The 17,436-nt window shown below is 42.7% G+C and overlaps 1 protein-coding gene across 1 annotated transcript in view; it reads right to left on the bottom strand.

The window, feature by feature from the left end:
* The window catches only part of LOC122541726 (plectin-like), a 57,342-nt gene extending 46,415 nt beyond the window's left edge, over window positions 1-10,927 (bottom strand). Inside the window, exons 1-4 of the mRNA XM_043678614.1 lie at window positions 9,658-10,927; window positions 9,443-9,567; window positions 4,364-6,060; window positions 336-456 (exon numbers count right to left, since the gene is read on the bottom strand). Coding sequence (XP_043534549.1) covers window positions 336-456; window positions 4,364-6,060; window positions 9,443-9,567; window positions 9,658-10,692 — 2,978 coding nt within the window. The 5' untranslated portion in view covers window positions 10,693-10,927. The remainder of the gene's footprint in view (window positions 1-335; window positions 457-4,363; window positions 6,061-9,442; window positions 9,568-9,657) is intronic.
* Window positions 10,928-17,436: the final 6,509 nt, after the last annotated feature.

Raw genomic sequence — 17,436 nt, 5'->3', positions numbered from 1 at the left:
CCTCCTCCCACCTTATCCCAGATCCAACCTTCCAACTCGGCACCACCCTCATGACCTGTCCCACCTATCCATCTTCCTTCCCATCTATCCGATTCAATCTCCTCTACCAACCTATCACCATTATCCCCACCTTCATTTACCTATCACACTCTCAGCTACCTCCCTCCAGCCCCCCCCCTCCCATTTATCTCATTACCTCCTCGGGCCACAGCCTCATTCCTGATGAAGGGCTTTTGCCCAAAGCGTTGATACTCCTGCTCCTCGGATGCTGCTTGACCTGCGTGCTTTTCCAGCACCACACTCTCGACTCAGAGGCACTACAGCCAGATTCTTACCACACAAGTTCATGGCTACAAGATTTACAGTAAATTTCTATTTCCCATGAGGGGCATTCAAAAAACTCAGCATTCTTAGCATTAAGTTTCTTCCACAGCCCTTTGGTAATTGTCCAAGTTTCTGAGGAATGCAGGAAAATGGATATCATGTAGCATAAAATGAAGCTTTTCTTTATCACAAGGTTGAGCGTTTTAGTTTGTTAGCACAAAATTTGTCCTCACAAAATAATTTCTGGATAATGCTACCCCTACTTTAAATTTGGCAGCACCTCTGCCAATTTCTGTTATCATTTATTCTAAATAGACAAAGTTATTGGCTTGTTCCAATGTCACACCATTCACTTCATTTATGTTCATATGAACATCAAAACGTCTAAACAGTAGTTACGGTAAAATGAGCCAAAAACTCTGTCTATTTGGGACAAGTAATAACAGAAGATGGTTGATGCAATGCCAAAGTCAGCCAGAACAAGCCCAAGTAAACCCACTCTGGCTTTAAAATATTGGTTAAAGGGTATTTGAGGCAGTCAACCCATGTTTGCAATTTTAATTGCATATCCTGCTCCAACCCAGAGGATTGAGTTAAAATCAGGGCCATTGTCTCAAATGATATGTTGCATATATTTGAATTCAGAGAAAGACAGACATTGGTTTAGTCACTAGGTTATGTCAAGGTCATATGTGCTGCAGTTCAGTTACATTCAGATCATGCTGTCCTTCTGGTAATCAGCCACCAGCATCCCTTAGTTTCTGTCAGCAAAGACCTCACTTAAGTGATCAGCTTGTGAAGTCAGCCATGCTGTCTCCTCATTGTAATTGTGTCTCGGACAACTCTGTTACAGATATCAGATAACTGTGAATGTGGAATGTTTGGCAACAGTAATTTATTATTAAAACTGTTGTGCATGTTCAGTGATCACAATAAATGCTTAGAATGATATTTGGGGTTCTTGTCAGTAGATGGTGCTGTGGAATACAAATTGGGTTCAAACATCTTTAACTGCTGAGTCATGGTGCAGCAAGCATTGACGGAAAGCGGAGAGAAAACAAAACCTGGGCGGTAATGAATTCAGAATTAAAGGCGAAGTCCACACATTCAAAAATGCACTAAAGTTTATACCTATAAAATATGCATCTTCTTAAGGTGTGCTGTCTGAGATTGATGGTGATCAGATGTTGTCCCCACTTGCACTTCGCTGGCAATCGCTAAATGAAGCCCAGTTTGTACAGTGGGCTCTTGTGGTTCTGGGGGACAGGTAAGCTTTGCAATGCTTCTGTACCATGAGCTGAAGGCCCAGAATCTGGCAAATTCAGGAAGACTGGCTGGTGAGGAGGCCAGTGTTTTGTCACATCTGCCCTGTGGAGAAAGTGAGGACTGCAGATGCTGGAGATCAGACGCGAAGTGTGTGGTGCTGAAAAAGCACGGCCGGTCAGGCAACATCCAAGGAGCAGGTGAACTCATGCTCGAAACATCGACATTCCTGATGAAGAGCTTATGCTCGAAATGTCGACTCTCCTGCTTCTCCGATGCTGCCTGACCTGCTGTGCTTTTCCAGCACCACACTCTTGGACATCTGCCCTGCTCTTTATGACAGGGCTGCTTTCAGTAATGGGAAGGTCACACACTGGGTGTTGGCGGCAAAGCGCCTGACAAAATCTCATCAAGTACAGCTTCACACCACTGTACTGTATTCTGGCTGGCATATCTCAGGTTAGTGCATCTTGAACAACAACTTAAATTTATATGTAATTTTTATCATGGCAAATGCAAGCTGGTAAGCATTACTAAGTAAGATTTAGCAATGAGCCACACAGTAAGATTCAAGGACATGGGTTTGAAGATCAGGGTGAGAATTTGAAAAACAGCTGAACCAGGAGCTTGTATGAGCCAATGAAAATGGGGCTTGGTGCAAATTAGGATATTGGCTGCGAAGTATTGGGTGGTCACCATTTACAGATGTCAGGGAGAATACTGGTTTGATTTGAAGCCAGCAGAACAAGCCTGTTCTTACACTGCCTGACTGTAAAAGCAGCTTTCATACTTTAGAGAGCCTCTTTTCTTTATACCTCTGTGCATAACTCCAGTGCTAACCAGTGAATGTGTGCAGTATACAGCGCCATTGCAGGAACCAGATGCATTTCAGGGTTCAGCTCATGTCTTTGCTCTGACCTGAATTTTCAATGCCAACCATTAGCAGAAAACCTCCTTTCCTTTACTCCTGTGTGTTACACTAAATGAAAGTGAACCCTCTCTTGTGGCAGGTCTGATAGCTAACAGCTAACAGCCTCCTTTCATGAACCTGCATATCCATGCCGAATGGGCCATCCCCCCTTCCTTCCTGACCCAACTTCCTCTAGGTGACTGCCTCACTGAGGGATCTCTTTGGATATAACTGTCACCCAAGTTGTCATTATTTGAGTTTCAGGCAGTTTGATGTGCCATTCATGTTGTTTAAAGGTTGGAGGTTTCAGGATATTCTGAGTGCCCAGAAAATGTCCATCAAACACGGATGAGTACGAAGTTGTTGCATTAACCTTGACTCCAAGGCATTAGCCAGAGGACAATCAATATTCCTGTATTGTCGAGTCTGAGAGGAATGGGGTACACCTGCTTAGGGTATTCCCACAGTGTTCTCCTTAGACTTCAGCTTAGAACCACACTCTGGAGTTATTCTGCTAATTTTATGTCATTAAGGCAGGAATTTAACAGTTGCTCAAAAGTAGCATCTTACAATTTACTTTCAGACAAGTGGGGATGAAGTCTTTAAGGTGACATCTAACCCACTCTTCTTTCAATAAGTGCCTTAAGTTGCAGCGTTTACTGTCTCATCTGAGAGTCAGCAAGTAAATTTAAAAATGGACAAATTGTTCTTCGCAAAGGAATTTCAGGTGTTGGATTTGAAGTTGGATTGTGGCCAGTGACCAAAGAAGTAAATTTCCTTAATAAAATCGAATGTTTAAAGGGACACATTTTGTTTCTCTGTTCTTTTCTTCAAATGATTCTGTTAATGAATAGACTCATAATGGAATAGATTACGTGTTAAATCAGTACATGAATAGGAAAGGTTTGGAGGGATATGGGTCAGGAGCAGTCAGGTGGGATTGGTTTAGTTTGGGATTATGTTCAGCATGGAACAGTTGGACCGAAGAGTCATCTTTCATGCTGTATGACTGTGTGACTTTATGTGTCTGGTGGAAATTAGCTTCATTCCATATCATTCCATTCCTTCTTATCTTCTGAGTCTCTTTTTTTAAGGCTGATTGTTGGTGTTTAATGGTACTTGAGCTAAGCAAATATATTTTGAAATTAGAAATGCATTAAGCATCATTTTGATGTCCAAGTGTTTGTGATCTGCAGAATCTCAGCTTCATGGTGGAGGAGGAGGAAGAATCACTCACACTGTGTCTAAGAGAGTTTGCTGTGAGCAAATTGTCTGCTGTTTTTGCTTTAGCATTGGCTACACTTAAAAAAAAAATTGGCTGGCTGTGTCATACTTTGGAAAATGTTTTAGATGTACAATGTAAGTCCCAAGTTTTTCTAAGCAGACAAAACATCCCAAAATAAATAAATTTGTATTGACACAGATTCTTTGACAAAGTGCATTTATTTGTGAATGGTATATCGATTGCTACTTGTTAGTTGATTATGCTCGTAGCAATTACAAGTGTCATTGAGGACTCAAAAATGTCTGAATTTTAAAACGCAATGCGCATGTATTTAAATATATTAAAATCAACAGGAAAATTAAGGCTTTTTCTGTTGTATTGATTCCATTGACATCAAAACTATTTCTCAAAGTCAAAGATATTTGTAAGCACCCCATGGCAATGGCAATGTTTAATTGTGCAATTATTCATGCAGCAACAAATTAAAATTGAAATTATTCCCCTGAGAAAATCCCATACTTCCTATTGCAGAAACATACATTTCATTTCTATGTTCTTAAATTGCTGAAGTGCCAGACCTTTACTGTGTAACATGCATTTTTTAACTGTCTGATCTATCACTATTTCTGGCACTCATATACTTCCTTTGGCTTCACTTTGAGTATATGATGAAGCTGACATGGATTTTTCTTCCTTTTTTGTTTCATCAATCACTTCTTTTTTCATTGTGCTGGTCATTGTGATTTTCACAATCTCTTCTTTGCTTTTAATGGTTTCCTCTGCAATTTTCTGCACAATCTGTGTTGAGACTTTTGTAGTTTCCTTGTCAGTTTCAACTTCTATATCTTCTTTATCTATTTTGATATCCAAGCCATTTATAATGGCCTCTGCTGTTCTGTCTATAGATTGTGTGCTCTTGCTTTCAGAAGTGTCACTTGCAACTTTTTCTTGCACTTTCTCTGCTTCTGAGGCTTTCACCATTTTTTCTTCAGTTTCCTTGCTAGACTGCTTTTTGCTGCTATCTTTGTCAGTTTGCGTTTCTTCCAATGTTACAGTGTTGTCTTTGCTTGTTTCTTTCTCCTCCTTCTTAGGGACATCAGTTGTTTTGTCTTTGACTTTTTCTTCCTTTGGTTGTTCTATAGACTTTTTTGTTTGCTCTGCAGTTTCTGACACCTTTGTTACTTCACTTGCTTGCACTTTCTCAACTTTAACTGTCTGTTTTTCACTTTCTTTTACTAATTCCTGAAAAACAGCTTCTTTTGCATCTGTTTTTGCCTTTTCTTTTACTTTATCTGACTCTAGCTCTGGTTTATCTGGTTTCTTTGTATCTTTACTTTCTTCTGCAATTTCTTCAGCCACAGGGTGGGGCTTATCTTTTTGATTTGTGCTTGTTCCTTTTGACTCCTCCTTTTGCTGAGTCACATGGTCTTCCTCCTTTTCCTTACCATTTCTTTTGTCTGTAGCATCACTTGGTTCAGTCTGATCTTCCTCAATAGCTGCTTGCTTCTCATTTTCGGCTTTCTCTTTTGCACCGGCAGTTTTTTCCCGTTCAGCATCTGCTTTCATTTCTGCTATTGCTTGTGTTGCAGACTCTTTTCTCTCTGTGCTGTCTTCTTTGCCCTGTTTTCTTTCCGGAGCTTTTTCCTCTGCAATGTCTTTAACTTCTTGCTGCCCAGCCTTGCCTTTTGTTTCTGTAGTTTCTGGTTCTTCAGGTTCATTTGCTTCTGTATTCTCTTCCTCTTCTCTAGAATCTGCAGTTTCTTCTTCAACATTATCTTTCTTTTCAGCAGCATCTTGCCCTTCAGTTTCCTTTGTTTTTGTAGATTCATCTTTACCTTTTATTTCTGTTGTCTCTTCTCCATTACTTTCTTTTGTTTCAGCACTTTCTTTCTCTTCAGATTCTTCTGTTGTCATTGTTCCATCCTCTTCAGCTTCTTTGCCCTCTATAGCTTCTTCCTCTGCACTCTCTTCTTTAGTTTCGCTCTCCCTCTCAGCCTCCTCTTCATCTGAAGCTTCAGCTGTTGTTGCTTCATCTTTGTCTTCTTCATCTTCCTGCTTGGTTTGGTCATCCTCGTCAAATTTTTCACCGGAACCATCGTCAGAGATAGCTGTTTGGATAGTGTCTTCCAGCTCAGCTATGTCAACCTCCTTTGTTGTTTCACTTATAATTTCTTCCACAAATTTGTATTGAGGGGCAGCCTTTGTGGGGGTGCCCTTGCCCTTTGTTGTAACATAAACTGAATGTGTCATGGGTTGTACTTGTCTGTACGCATATGAAGGAGGAGTGTAGCTACCTGTAATTGAGCCAAATCTCGTCTCTTCACCTTCAAGCAGTTTCCTGATTAAAGAAAAGGGAACATCGTTATGTGCTTATAAGATGAATGACACTACTGAGTGCACAAATTAAACAATGCTTGATGATGCTAATGGTGCAGTGGACAGTTTGGTATGAATAAATGATTTCCTTTTCTCTCACTTTTACCAAGTTAGTATTACTCCCCGTCTGTACATCCTTCACACTAAGCACCATCAAATCGAGCTAGTGATCTGCCCCATGACTCTTGTCCTTGCTGCATTTGGTCAGTGTCCATGAAGGAAAGTAATATGGAGTGGCTCGGTCTCCTTTTCCTTATCCTAATTTTATAAAAGCATTAGGCCTTTGCACAATACATGGAGATTCCCCTCAACAATATCACTGTGGTCAGTTGTGTGTAACATGGATGGCTCAGTGGTTAGCACTGCTGCCTCATAGTGCCAGGAACCTGGGTTCGATTCTACCCTTGGGCAACTATCTGCCTTGAGTTTGCACATTCTCCCTGTGTCTGCATGGGTTTCCTCAGGGGAGCTCTGGTTTCCTCCTACAAAGGTTTGCAGGTTAGGTGGATTGGCCATGCTAAATTGTTTGTCGTGCCCAGGGATGCATAGGTTAGGTGGAATAACCATGGGAAATGCAGGGCTACAGGAATGAGGTGAGTCTGGGTGGGATGCTCAGCAGGTCAGTGTGGACTTGATGGGCTGAATGGCCTGCTTCCATGCTGTGGGGTTCTATGTAGAATAATCAACTCAAATCTGAAATTTAAAAGTCTATCACTTCTATTCCCAGTTGGTAGTGTTCTTGCCTCTAAGTCCCAATGTTATGGATTCAGGTCCTGCCTCACCAACTAAAGACAAATATCAGAGCTAACATTTTAGCACGGCACCAAGACAGAGATACCAATTTCAGATGATGCATTAAACTGCCGCCATGTTTTCTCTCTCAGGTGAACATAAAAAAGCCCCTGGCACTACATGGAGAAGAGTTAACTCTGGTGAATTGCCTGGCATTTACCCCACAACACCACCCTAAAAACCTGTTTTCTTCTTATTTGTTCTTGGGACATGCATGTTTCTGGCAAGGTCATTGTATATTGCCCATCCTTCAGTACCCTTGAGAAGATGGATCACACTGTTATTTGTGGGAGTTCGCTGAATTCTAACAATAGTACACCATTAGCACCATTAGTGCACCATTAGCAACAATGCTCAAAAGAGCATTTAAATTTGGTGTCAAGTGCTTTTGCGATTGTGAAGAATGCTATATAAACGCAAGTCATTTTAGAGGGGGTGTGGGAGTGAAGTGCAGATAAATCCTGACCTAGGTGACTGGTAGAGGTTAGAGGGTCTGAAGGGCACAACACAAACTATTTGATTGAAAGTGGAATTGTAGAAAAATCCAAGCCTACCAGAGTCCAGATAGATATTCTCCAGCTGCAGTCAGCTCCAGATTAAGATATTTTAAAATCACATTACATTAACTCATTTATTTCAGAAAGCCCTGTTGCACTGACCTTGAATTTTAAAATGTGAATGAATTAATGTAACACAGCAACTTGATGGACTTCCTTCAGATATCTATACATTTTGATACTGAATACAGCACACAACATAAAATACAAGTGCAGTTTAATTGCAGATGATTGTAATCCAATTTGTTTTAATTGCAAAGGAGAATCATATTAGAGTCAAAATCATACATGTGGCCAGACCTGCTAAATTCTTCAGCATTTCCTATTAACTAGAGGGTTTTCTTAGTTGGACTAAATTGTGAATTGATCAATTAACCTCCATTGGCAATGGACACGGCTCACACATACCTACAAAAATGTAGAACACCCTCAGTAATGTGGCTTTTATTCTTGTTATATTTTTGATGGGGGTTGCAGTAGTGAAATTAAGAAAATTCAATCTCACTTTGACATTTATTAGAAGAATTATAAAACTTCTTGAATTTGAAGAAAAGGTTTGTGTTCTAATACAACTGAAGTAAATCTAAAATGCATCAAAAGATTTCACCTACGTCTCCCAAACACTTCCCGGATTCTTTCCGTGGAAAGCCGAACTGTGAGGATTGGAAGTGAATATTTAAAGAAAATGTTACCTTCCCTCGCCCCACTATGTTTCTGAGGGACTGATCATGTCAAATTGGTGCAGACTGGGCTATAGAACACTGCACAGCGTCGCCAGTAGAAGGCGCGCTAGCGCTAACCACAGTTTGCTGCTATTCTGCCCTCAGCCTGGTCCTCCCCTCCCCCTCCCAAACTGCAGCATCCCAGCACCGCATCGTGTTTTCCCCTGCACAGCTCACAGTCACCTGTCAAGGTTACAGTGAAGAAACAAGGCGCTCCTTTATACTATCAGCTTACGCTCAGTTTCTCTCTCTCCAGCCACTCACAGAAAGACTTGCTGAGTTCCTCCAGCACTCTCTGATACTATATTGTTTTCCTTTGATTATCATTTTCTTTCAGACAGCCTTGCCTAGCAAGTCATTTGCAACCTGCCTGTCCCTTACAGCGCCCGGGTATCAGCCTAGGGTCATCAAAGTTGGAATGATTAATTGACTGAGCTGCAAACATCTTGACATCTCCTTTAACCCCTTCAAGCGCTCACTGTCCTTTGTGACTTTGAGAATATCAATAGAGACGCTGTTATGGGAATAATCTGCATGCGGGATATTTCATAATTACAAACCTTTGTGAGTCTTCATCGACATGGTTCTCGGTACAAAAGATCTTGCTGTGATTATTGGTGCAGGACTACCCAAGTGAAATATTCTCACAGCTTGGTTCTCTACTGATTTGTTGAGAGGTATTAAAGGTATTTGACTTGAATGACGTACAGTTTTGCTCTCGAGTTTGTTTTCCCACTCAGGATTACTGCAGTTTGAACGCCTTTTCATATTCCCATTATTTTAGTGGGATTCATGTCTAAAAAAATTAGATATTTACCGGGAAAACGTGTTGTTCAGTTTTCCTGGCCAGACAGATCAACAATCAGCCCTGAAAATATCCATTCTTTACTGCTCACTACACGTGTTGAGCCCACTGCCGTGAGTGAACTTTGCAGTGTTAATGTCAGTCTGATCATGCACAGCAATGGTGCAGTGGTAGTGTCCTCCCTTTAAGCTAGGAGGCTGTGGGCTTTATTCCAACCTCTCCAGATGTGTGCAATAACATCCTTGAACGAATTGAGTGGGGCTAGCAGAGGTACCCAGTCACTGACACAAAGAATTTAACCCTTGTGACAGCTTACCATGCACGTTTTCAAAGAAAAAAATGTTTGATCTTCTAAGGTTTTAATATTCACCCTTTGAATTCTGCGACCACGCAATATGTGACGTCCTCAAGGTCCCAACTCTGTTGAGTCCCAGGGAAGGTGATGCTGCATGTTATAAACCGCCTTACCTGTAGGAGGCGATCTCCACATCCAAAGCCATTTTGACATTCAGCAAATCTTCATATTCCCTCAGGTGGAGACTCATCTCCCACTTGGTGTTTCTCAGCTCATTTTCCAATTGTTGAATGGTATCCTGTTTTTTAAAAAAAGACAGAAAAAAACCCTGTACTTTCAGAGATTACAAGGGGAATGCTGGGCGGGGCTGCACTGACAGGCTCCTTACCTGGTAGTGGACTAATTCTGCATCGTGCCTTTCCTCGATGTCGTTGAGCTGCTTTTCCAGGGATTCTTTGGTGCCCCTGACCGTCTCCAGCTCAATGCTCTTGGTTTGGAGCTGCTTGCGGTACTCATTGATCTCTTGCCTGGTAGTCTGGATGGCCTCATTATTCATTTCTGCAGCTTGGTTGAGTTTCGCCACCTTGGAACGGAACCACAGCTCTGCCTGCTGCAGGTTGACATTGGTGTAGCCTTCCAGCTGCGCCCGGATCTCTCTCAGGGCCCCAGTCAGGTCCGGCTTCAGGAAATCTTTCACTTCCAGCCCGACCTGGGAGGCTTGGATCTGAGAGAAGAGATCGGCCACCTCTTCCTCGTGGTTGCTCTTCAGGAACTCGATCTCATCCGCCAGAGCCTGGGCTTTCTTCTCCAGCTCCAGTTTCACCAAGTGAGCGGCGTCCGTGTCTTTCTTGCACATGTCGATGCTCGCCTGGAGCTCGTCTCGAACCCGCGTCTCCTCCTCCAGCTTGGCCTGCAGCTGCTGCAGGTCTTCCCCCAAGTGCTCCCTCTCCAGCAAGACCTGGCCCTTCTGGTTCTCGATCTCCTGGATGAGCTGGCGGAGTTCCCTGATCTCTGGCTCATAGATGCTGGCCAGGCGGCTGGAGGAGGTCTGCCTTTGCCTCAGCTCGGTGATCTCTGCCTCCAGAGCCTTGTTGTGCTGTTCCAGCTGGCGGACCTTGTCGATGTAGCCGGCGAAGCGGTCATTCAGCCCCTGCATCTGCTCCTTCTCATTGGCGCCCCGCGCCTTGCCCTCACTCGCGAACAGGGGGGGCTGACTGAGTTCCACCATCTCCGAGGACCTGTGAGCTGCCGAGCTGAAGCCCCGGCCACTCGCCCCCTTGCCGGCGGAGCTAAGGCGGCCGCTGGTCCTGGACCAGTTCTGGGCGCGCAAGGTAGGGACGGAGTAGCTCAGGGTCCGAGCCTGAGGGTCTGTGTACACCTTCCGATGGGGGGACATACCCACAGAATCCCAGCTGTAGTTCATCTTGCTGCTGTCAGTTCTGTCTGCAACACTGTGCAATGCCTGTTCCTCCTGCTCCTTATATAGGGGGTTGTCAATACTGCACCATCGAGCCCTTTGCCCCCACTGCTCACTATTCTGACGAGGAAATTGGCGATGAATGACGTATGCAACTTTCTCTGACTCCTTTTTTCTCTCTCTCTGCTTTCACATTTAAACTGGCAATGATAACATGGAGCCAAAATCAGGACAACTCAAGTTAAACATCAAATGATGAGCAGCAGTCTCGAGTTTCAAGCCGATTGAGAGTTAGAAATATTACCCAGGCTCTGATTGCTGTGAGTGAACGCGTCAGCTTCTCTTTCACTGCTTGGTGTCGGAATTTTCATTTCCAGTAGTAGTTATCAAACTTTAACCATCTTTTAATTTGTTATTCCGATGCTCTACACTCTTCACTGTTCGTAGAATTTCTGGGTTTTTTTTTACACAAGGTAGCCGAATTCAGCATCTGCACGTTTTACCCCCCTCCCAGAGCACACACGTCAGCAATTGCAGTGTTCAGCCTCTGCTGGGCGAAGAACGTGTTTCTTTCACATTCTTAGATGGTTTCTGCTGTTAACGTTAGGAAATAGCTCACTCTGCGATCTCAGCACCATGCTCTTTGTCCGTAGGATAGTCTGTCTTATGTTTAATTAAAATTTCACAGAACCTTTGCATTTTTCAGCGAGGAATGGGACAGGAAGGTCATGAATGAAACCCTACTCATAGAATACCCCAATGGTGTGTGTGAGGGCTTGCTCCAGTTCATATTCTCTCTGCATTTATCACCTATTCAACAACTCTAATGTTTAAAGGTGTTTTAATGTTTCTGAAGCTTTGGGATAGTCTAAGATCATACAAGTTGCTGTATAAATCTAAAGATGTGCAGGTTAGGTGAATTGGCCATGCTAAATTGCCCACAGTGTTCAGAGATGTGTAGGTTAGATGGACTAGTCAGGGGTAAATGTTAGAGTAATAGGCCTGGGTGTGTTACTCTTCAGAGAGTCAGTGTGAACTTGTTGGGCCAAGTGGCCAGCTTCCACACTGTAAGGATTCTATGATTCTATGATAAATACAAGTTCTTCATTTTGCTGGCAATAAAATTGGTCTTTGGCTTTAGTGCAAGATGGGTGACAGTGAATGTTTTGAATTCCTCAAAGTTAGCAGGCAGTTGCTGAGCTGTCCAGAGTGTTGTGAACTCCAGGTGACCATACTCCTGGAGCCACAGACGAGGCCACAGGTGGGGCTGGTTGTATTTGAAAGATGGTTGGTTGGAACGCTCTGGATTCTGTGCAGTCTTGTGTTTGTCCTCCATTGGCTCCACTTGGTGATACTTGAAATGGTTGGTACTTTCACGGACACTTCTTCACTGCAAGCAACTCCCACATACCACTGGGAGTGCTGCATTTGTTCAAAGATGCTGTCATGGTGTCCTTATAGTATTTCTTCTGCCCTCCTAGTGATCACTTGCCATTGTGGAGATCAGAATAGAGCACTTGCTGTAGTGAGTCTGGGGTCAGGCATGTGGGCAATGTGGCCCACCCATCGCAGCTGGCTGTGTGTGATCATTGACTCTGTGGGGAAACTGACCTGGGAGAAGATGCTCACGTTGGTATGCCTATTCTGTTAGTATTTGCAGGATCTTACAAAGGCAGTGCTGGTTATAATTCTCCAGGGGTGTTAAGTGTCTGCTGAACATGGTCCATGTGTCTGATGTATACTGAAAGGTGGTTACCAAGCTACTTTGACCAGGTTCTGCATGGTAGACTAACGAGTAAAACTGGATCACATAGGATTCAGGGAGAGCTTGCCAAATGGATCCAAAATGGGTTTTGCGTCATAGTTGTGGGTATGTTCACCGAGCTGGGAAGTTGATTTGCATGCGTTTTGTCCCCTGTCTAGGTGACACCTTCAGTGTTTTGGAGCTTCCTACTGTATTGTGTCTTCTGGAATTTATTTGGTTGCATTTCTGCTGCTTCTGGTTGCTGGTTCCGATTGTTCGGTGTAGTGGCCGCTATATTGGGTCGAGGTCAATGTGTTTGTTGATGGAGTCTGTGGATGAGTGCCATGCTTCTAGAAATTCTCTGACTGTCCTATGGTTGGCTTGTCCTATGATCGTTGTGTTGTCCCAGTCATATTTGTGGCCCTTGTCACCTGTTTGTGTGGCTACTCGGGGCAGCTGGTCATGGCGTTTAGTGGCTAACGTAATTTGCAAGATTCCATGCAAAGACTGCACATAACACTATGTAGGACAAACAGGCAGACAACTGGCAATCCGCATCCACAAACACCAGCTAGCCACTAAACCCCAAAGAGATCTTAATCAGTTGGGTCAATGGGGCTGAGGATTGGCAGATGGAGTTTAATTTGGATAAGTGCGGGGTATTAAATTTTGGGAATACAAACAAAGACAAGGCTTATACAATTAATAGGAGGGCCTTGCATAGTGTTATTGAACAGAGAAATCTAGGGGCACAGGTATATACTTCTTTGAAATTTGCATTACAGGTAGATAGGGTGGTTAAGAAGAGACAAAAAAACTGCAGATGCTGGAATCCAAAGTAGACAAGCAGGAGGCTGGAAGAACACAGCAAATCAGGCAGCAGCATGAGGTGGAGAAGTCAACATTTCGGATGTAACCCTTCAGGCCTGAGGATGTTGGTGAGGCCTCCTCTGGAGTGTCCATTTGTAGTCTCCCTGTTATGGGAAGGATTTCATTAAGCTGGAGAGGGCTCAGAAAAGACTTACCAGGATGTTGCCAGGAATAGAGGGTTTGGGATAGACTGGAAAGGCTTGGACTTTTTTCGCTGGAATATAGGAAGTTGGGGAGTGCCTTTATTGAGGTTTTATAGAATCATGAGGGGCATGGACAAGGTGAATAATTGGGGTCTTTTCCCTAGGGTGTGGGCTTCAAAACTAGAGGCATATGTTTAAGGTGAGAGGAGAAAGCTTTAAAAAGGACACAAGGGGCAATATTTTTACATGGACAGTGGTTCGTATTTGGAATAAACTGTCAGAGAAAATGTTGGATGCAGGTACAGCTACAATGATTAAAAGGCATTTGGATAAGTGCATAAATAGGAAAGGTTTGGTGGATATGGACCATGCACTTGTTTACATGGTCCGCGTAGACTGATTGGACTGAAGAGCATCTAACCCAGCCTCACCCCCCTACTCTACACCTGCATTTCCCATAGCTATTCCACCTAGCCTGCAAATCCCTGGACCTTACAGGGAAAGTTAGCATGGCCAATCCACCTAACCTGCATATCTATGGACTATGGGAGGAAATTGGAGCATTTGGAGCACGCAGACACGGGAGAACAAGTAACCTCCACACAGACAGTCATCTGAGACTGGAATCAAATCCGGGTTCCTAATGCTATAAGGCAGCAGTGCTAACCACTGAGCCACTGTACTGGTGTACAGTTTGAATTTACAGTAATTATTTAGTCTTTGTTTTTGATTTTTGTTGTTCCCAGGATATAGGTAATGCTGGAAAAACCTTACAGTTGCCCACTCCTTGATGCCTCGAGATGCTAATGCTGGCTTCTTTGAAACACTAAGGTTGATTGTGGTGATTAAGTGGACACCAATTAAGGGAACAAAATAGCCACTTTGCAAAAAAAAAATCCTGGAAAAGAATCAATTCATTTTCAGGTTAATATTATTATTACAGCACTGGTCTCAAACACGAAATCAATCAGATGAGTAAACCTCCCTTGCTAATTAAATGAACACCTTGACATTTTGATTTGCAAAATACTGCAGAGACTGGAAATTTGAAACAAAGACAGAGAATACTGGTGAAACTCAATAGGTCTGGCAGCATGTGTGGAGAGAGAAACAGAGTTAACGTTTCAAGTTTGAAATGACTTTTCTTTGGAACTGAAAGGGGATAGAAAACAGATTTTTTTTTGTACATTATACTTTTGACAAAATATTTGGTTTCCAACACCTTTCTGTTCTGAAGAAGTTGTTTCAGACTCAAAATATAAGTTCTGAAGAAGAGTCACTGGATGTGAAACATTGACTCTACTATCTCTCCAAGATGTTGCCAGACCTGTTGAGCTTTTCCAGCAATTTCTGGTTTTGTATCCTATCAATGTCATGTGAGCAGACTTCACAATCATAACATCCTAGTCAATTGTTGATTTCTAAACATTACAGTTCTTACCAGCAAATTCTGACAATGATGATCAGAACACTGAACATTCTCCTGGGCACTTTCAAAAGAAGTTCTTAATGAATGTCTGTGGAAAACATATTCTGGGTAATCCAAGATGGAGGATGGGAAAAATTTCTGGCTGTAACCTTTTTTGAGGTATTTTAGGTGTTGGAGGTGATTTCCTTGAATTTCAGGAGAAGCAATTACTGTTTTATATGCCATCGCATTGCTTTGGAACTTTGGAAAAAAAAAGTTAAAACATAGCAGTTTTAAAAGGGAGAAGAACAGACAAAGGAAGCACATAGTGAGGTCAGCACAGGAGAGAGAGAGAGAAAGAAAGAAACTGACACCACAGTGAACCTGTACAGTTACTGCCTTTGCTGTTTGAATTCATGTATCACTGGACATCAGAGTGCATCTGCAAAAATTAAAAAACAATGAAATTCATAACTGATCGTGGAGGAACTATTTGGGTGAAATCACAGCACAGAATCAGATAAGTGAATAGTTTTAAGTATGGCCTACAGAAATTCTGCAGTAGTGAGTAGAGTGGGTTCTTTCTTGATTATATGTGTTTTGTGATATGTCTCTTGATTAACCTGAAAATATAAGCCATAAGTATTAATTTAACCTGGAGCAGTATTTTGTAGAGGAATAAGATGGTATTATTTTCTGGGTCTGTAGATTATGAAGGAGCAAAAATGGCCTTTCGTAGAGTGATATGCACTTCTTGTCAGATGTGGAAGTTTAAGGAGAGTTTACGGATTACTGTGAATTATATCTGCAATAAATGCTGTTGGCTGCGAATCCTATCAGATTGAATAGATCAGTTGGAGAAACATTTACAGGCAATAAAGAATTTGCAACAGCAATTGTATGTGATGAATGACAGTTATAGGAAGGGGGAAAAGTTGCAGATAGAGTCACATAGATGGGTTAACTCCAGGAAAGGTAAGAGAGGTAGGCAGTTAGTGCAGGTGTCTTCTGTGGCTATCCCCATTTCAAACAAGTATGCTGTTTTGGAAAATGTAGGGGGTGTTGGATTCTCAGGGGAACGTAGCATGGACAGCCAAGTTTCTGGTATTGAGACTGGCTGTAATGCAATGAGGGGTACGTTGGATTCCAAGAGATCAATTGCGTTAGGAGACTCTCTAGTCCGAGGTACAGACAGACGTTTCTGTGGTCAGCAGCGAGAAATCAAAATGGTATGTTGCTTCCCTGGTGCCAGGATCAAGGGTGTCTCAGAGAGGGTGCAGAATGTTCTCACGGGGGAGAGGGGCCAAAAAGAGGTCATTGTCCACATTGGAACCAAAGACATAGGAAGGGAAAAGGTTGAAATTCTGAAGGGAGATGACAGAGAGTTATGCAGGAATTTAAAAAAGGAGGTTCTCGAGAGTAGTAATATCTGGATTACTCCTGGCACTACGAGCTAGTGAGGGCAGGAATAGGAGGATAGAGCAGATGAATGCATGGCTGAGGAGCTGGTGTATGGGAGAAGGATTCCCATTTTTGGATCATTGGAATTTCTTTTGGGGTAGAAGTGAGGATTTAAACTAGTAAGTTGGAGGGGTGGGACCCAGGGAGATAGTGAGGAGAGAGATCAATCTGAGACTGGTACAGTTGAGAACAGAAACGAGTCAAACAGTCAGGGCAGGCATGGACAAGGTAGGACTAATAAATTAAACTGCATTTATTTCAATGCGAGGGCCTAACAGGGAAGCAGATGAACTCAGGGCATGGTTAGGAACATGGGACTGGGATATCATAGCAATTACGGAAACATGGCTCAGGGATGGACAGGATTTGCAGTTCAATGTTCCAGGATACAAATGCTACAGGAAGGATAGAAAGGGAGGCAAGAGAGGAGGGGGAGTGGCGTTTTTGATAAGGGATATCACTACAGCTGTACAGAGGGATGATATTCCCGGAAATACATCCAGGGAAGTTACTTGGGTGGAACTGAGAAATAACGAAGGGTTGATCATCTTATTGGGATTGTATTATACACCCCTTAATAGTCAGAGGGAAATTGAGAAATAAATTTGTAAGGAGATCTCAGCTATCCGTAAGCTTAATAGGGTGGTTATGGTCAGGGATTTTAACTTTCCAAACATAGACTGGGACTACATAGGGTTTAGATGGAGAGGAATTTGTTAAGTGTGTACAAGAAAATTTTCTGATTCAGTATGTGGATGTACCTACTAGAGAAGGTACAAAACTTGACCTACTCTTGGGAAATAAGGCAGGCAGGTGACTGAGGTGTCAGTGCGGGAGTACTTTGGGGCCAGCGACCATAATTCTATTAAATTTAAAATAGTGGTGGGAAAAGGATAGACCAGATCTAAAAGTTGAAGTTCTAAATTGGAGAAAGGCCAATTTTGATGGTATTAGGCAAGAACTTTGAAAAGCTGATTGGAGGCAGATGTTCGCAGGTAAAGGGACGGCTGGAAGCTTTCAGAAATGAGATAACGAGAGTCCAGAGAAAGTATATTCCTGTTAAGGTGAAAGAAAAGGCTGGTAGGCATAGGGAATGCTGGATGACTAAAGAAATTGAGGGTTTG

This window comes from Chiloscyllium plagiosum, chromosome 38, assembly GCF_004010195.1.
Source record: "Chiloscyllium plagiosum isolate BGI_BamShark_2017 chromosome 38, ASM401019v2, whole genome shotgun sequence".
NCBI lineage: Eukaryota > Metazoa > Chordata > Chondrichthyes > Orectolobiformes > Hemiscylliidae > Chiloscyllium > Chiloscyllium plagiosum.
The sequence above is the reverse complement of the archived record's forward strand: the minus strand, read 5'-3'. Positions and strand labels throughout refer to the sequence as shown.